Here is a 2869-nt window from a genome sequence, read left to right as displayed (position 1 = left end):
GAATTAGATAATAATTGGAAAGCTATAACCACTTCTTGGCTTCGAGGCTTCTTGGCTTCAATGTATTTTCATCATGTCAAATATTTATCTAGGTAAATTTGAAGATTTGAGAAGTTGTTTAACTGCAATATAGCAACACTATTACACAACATAGTATGTTAGGACATGTTTTCGTTCACAATCTGGATTTTACAATGTAATATGCTGATATATCTGTTCATAAATTTTAACACGCCAATTAGCTAACCACCTTTTGACAAGCTTTAATTGCTGTCGCAGTGTCCGGTATTGGTAATTATTGAGTACATTTTTTAATTACTGTTATAAAAATCTATACCATAATATATCATTGGAGACTTAATAGTTTTGTCAAATAGAAAAATGATATAATTACGAATAATGTCTTATGAGAACATATTAATAAAAATATTGCTTATATTTGAAAACTGGAATTTTATTTACACTTTCTAAAATAAATAATTTTCTCTATAATTTTTTGTTTAATTTTACATTAAATTTTTTACTATAAAATAAATTTCACATTTTCACTAATTGTCACCAGTCATTCAAAAGTTTAAAAAAAATTTTGTACAAATAATTGCGTCTGAATTTTTTTGAGAATTTAAGTTATTAATCTTCTTCCTCTTCTTCTCCCTCTTCATCGGCTTTAGCTTCTTGATACATTTGATATTCATTAATGACATCATTCACGTTTCGCTCGGCATCAGCAAATTCCATTTCGTCCATACCTTCGCCAGTATACCAATGTAAGAATGCCTTTCGTCTAAACATTGTTGAAAACTGTTCCGTTATTCGCCTGAGAATCTCTTGAATTGCAGTCGTATTTCCTAAAAATGTGGCCGACATCTTAAGGCCACGTGGTGGTATATCACACACTGCTGTTTTACAATTATGCGGAATCCATTCAGCGAAATAAGCGCTATTTTTAGTTTGTATGTTAAGCATTTGTTCATCAACTTCCTTCATTGACATACGCCCACGGAAAAGAGCTGCGACTGTTAGATAGCGACCATGTCTAGGATCACAAGCAGCCATCATATTCTTAGCATCGAACATTTGATGAGTTAGCTCGGGTACTGTTAGCGCTCTATAGCATTGAGATCCGCGGGAAGTAAGCGGTACAAATCCTGGCACAAAGAAATGTAAACGTGGAAATGGTACCATGTTTACAGCCAACTTTCTTAAATCCGCATTTAATTGACCCGGAAAACGTAGACACGTTGTAACACCAGACATGGCAGCTGAAACCAAGTGATTTAAATCGCCATACGTAGGAGCACATAATTTTAGTGTACGATAGCAAATATCATATAATGCCTCGTTGTCAATGCACACCGTTTCATAAGTGTTGTCAATCAATTGGGACATACTCAGTGTGCAATTATATGGCTCTACAACTGTGTCGGAGACTTTTGGAGATGGAAGAATGGAAAAACTTAACAAGACACGATCAGGGTATTCTTCTCGCAGTCTTGTCATTATGAGGGTGCCTAAACCAGAGCCAGTACCCCCTCCAAGTGAATGCACAAATTGGAAACCCTAAATAAAAAGAGTTACTTATACGTATCACAACTAAAATAAATAAAATTTACTATAGTAGTTCAGGCGATTTTTTAAAATCAAATAAAGTTTGCTTATGCTGTCAAAAATTGATGTTTAAACAAACAATTTCTTTTGAATGCAAAATCTTTCTCAAGTTTCAAAAAATACTCTTAATCTTTAATGGGATATTACCTGAAAACAATCACATCCTTCAATTTCTTTTCTAATGATGTCCATCACAGATTCTAAAAGTTCAGCACCTTCAGTATAAAAGCCTTTCGCCCAATTGTTGCCAGCACCTGATTGTCCAAACACAAAATTGTCTGGTCGATATATTTGTCCAAAGGGACTTGATCTTACTGAATCCATTGTGCCCGGTTCCAGATCAACTAATATAGCTCGCGGCACATATTTTGCTTGAGCTGCTTCATTGTAGTAGACATTTATTCGCTCAAGTTGTAAGTCACTGTCGCCATAGTAGCAACCATTGCAGTCGATACAATGCTCGTCTGATATCACTTCCCAAAATTTAGCTCCAATTTGATTGCCGCATTGGCCAGCCTGAATGTGCACAATTTCACGCATTTTTAAAAGAAAAATATGAGAAAATACGAGTAGAATTTTTTGAATTTGTAAATAGCGAAGCACCGCTAAAAATTTTTAATATCAAAATTGACTTTGAAATTTGGTAAAGAAATTTATCAAAATATATAATAAATTGCTTGGAACAAAACTAGAAACCAATTTGACGAATAAAAAAAATAAATGAATTAGGATGAAATGTATTTAAACTTTATGTTTTATATTAACTTAAATTCTACGATTACTACAGAAAGATTTATATACGTGAATGAAATAACTTCACTGACTACCTTTTCACTATAAATACTACTAAAAACTATGCTTGACCATAGGTTCAAAATATATTCTAAAAAAGTAGTTGCACGGAGGACACATCACTGTTCTCTTTTAAATAAATAAAATATCACAACGTTGAAGTTATCAGTCAAAATTTCTTTTGGAATAATTCTTGAACCTAAGGTGGTCAATCAAAGTTATTAGTGATCAATTATAGTCAAAAACTGAGCAATCGAATGCCACAAAAAGATTTCAGTTTTTTTAAGGGTGAACTTCATAGGCCTTGTTTGTAAGTACTAATATAAAACAAAGCCGTATGTTGAGGCCCTATACTCTACTGGGAGTTAACGGAACAACGAAGATAAGAAGAATATAAAACGAAACGAAATTAAATGCCACATAGCAAATTCACCGTTCAAGAAGTTCAAACATCTTCGAGCGGTCTTCG

At 33.3% G+C, this 2869-nt stretch overlaps 1 protein-coding gene across 1 annotated transcript; it reads right to left on the bottom strand.

Moving 5' to 3' along the window:
* Window positions 1-517: 517 nt before the first annotated feature.
* LOC119666054 (tubulin beta-2 chain-like) lies at window positions 518-2324 on the bottom strand. Its single transcript, XM_038075329.1, has 2 exons — window positions 1756-2324; window positions 518-1560 (listed from the first exon to the last, which is right to left on the bottom strand). Exons 1-2 carry the CDS (start codon window positions 2146-2148, stop codon window positions 631-633), a joined length of 1323 nt encoding a protein of 440 aa, XP_037931257.1. The 5' UTR covers window positions 2149-2324; the 3' UTR covers window positions 518-630.
* Between the last annotated feature and the right edge of the window lie 545 nt (window positions 2325-2869).

This window comes from Teleopsis dalmanni, chromosome 1 (genome assembly GCF_002237135.1).
Source record: "Teleopsis dalmanni isolate 2A chromosome 1, ASM223713v2, whole genome shotgun sequence".
In the NCBI taxonomy this organism is placed as follows: Eukaryota; Metazoa; Arthropoda; class Insecta; order Diptera; family Diopsidae; genus Teleopsis; species Teleopsis dalmanni.
The sequence above is the reverse complement of the archived record's forward strand: the minus strand, read 5'-3'. Positions and strand labels throughout refer to the sequence as shown.

Excerpts from the sequence above, each read along its gene's own strand:
- LOC119666054 (XM_038075329.1), bottom strand. The coding sequence starts at position 2,148 with ATGCGTGAAATTGTGCACATTCAGGCTGGCCAATGCGGCAATCAAATT. Across the intron at positions 1,561-1,755 it reads AAGGATGTGATTGTTTTCAG|GGTTTCCAATTTGTGCATTC; the intron begins GTAATATCCCAT and ends CTTTTTATTTAG.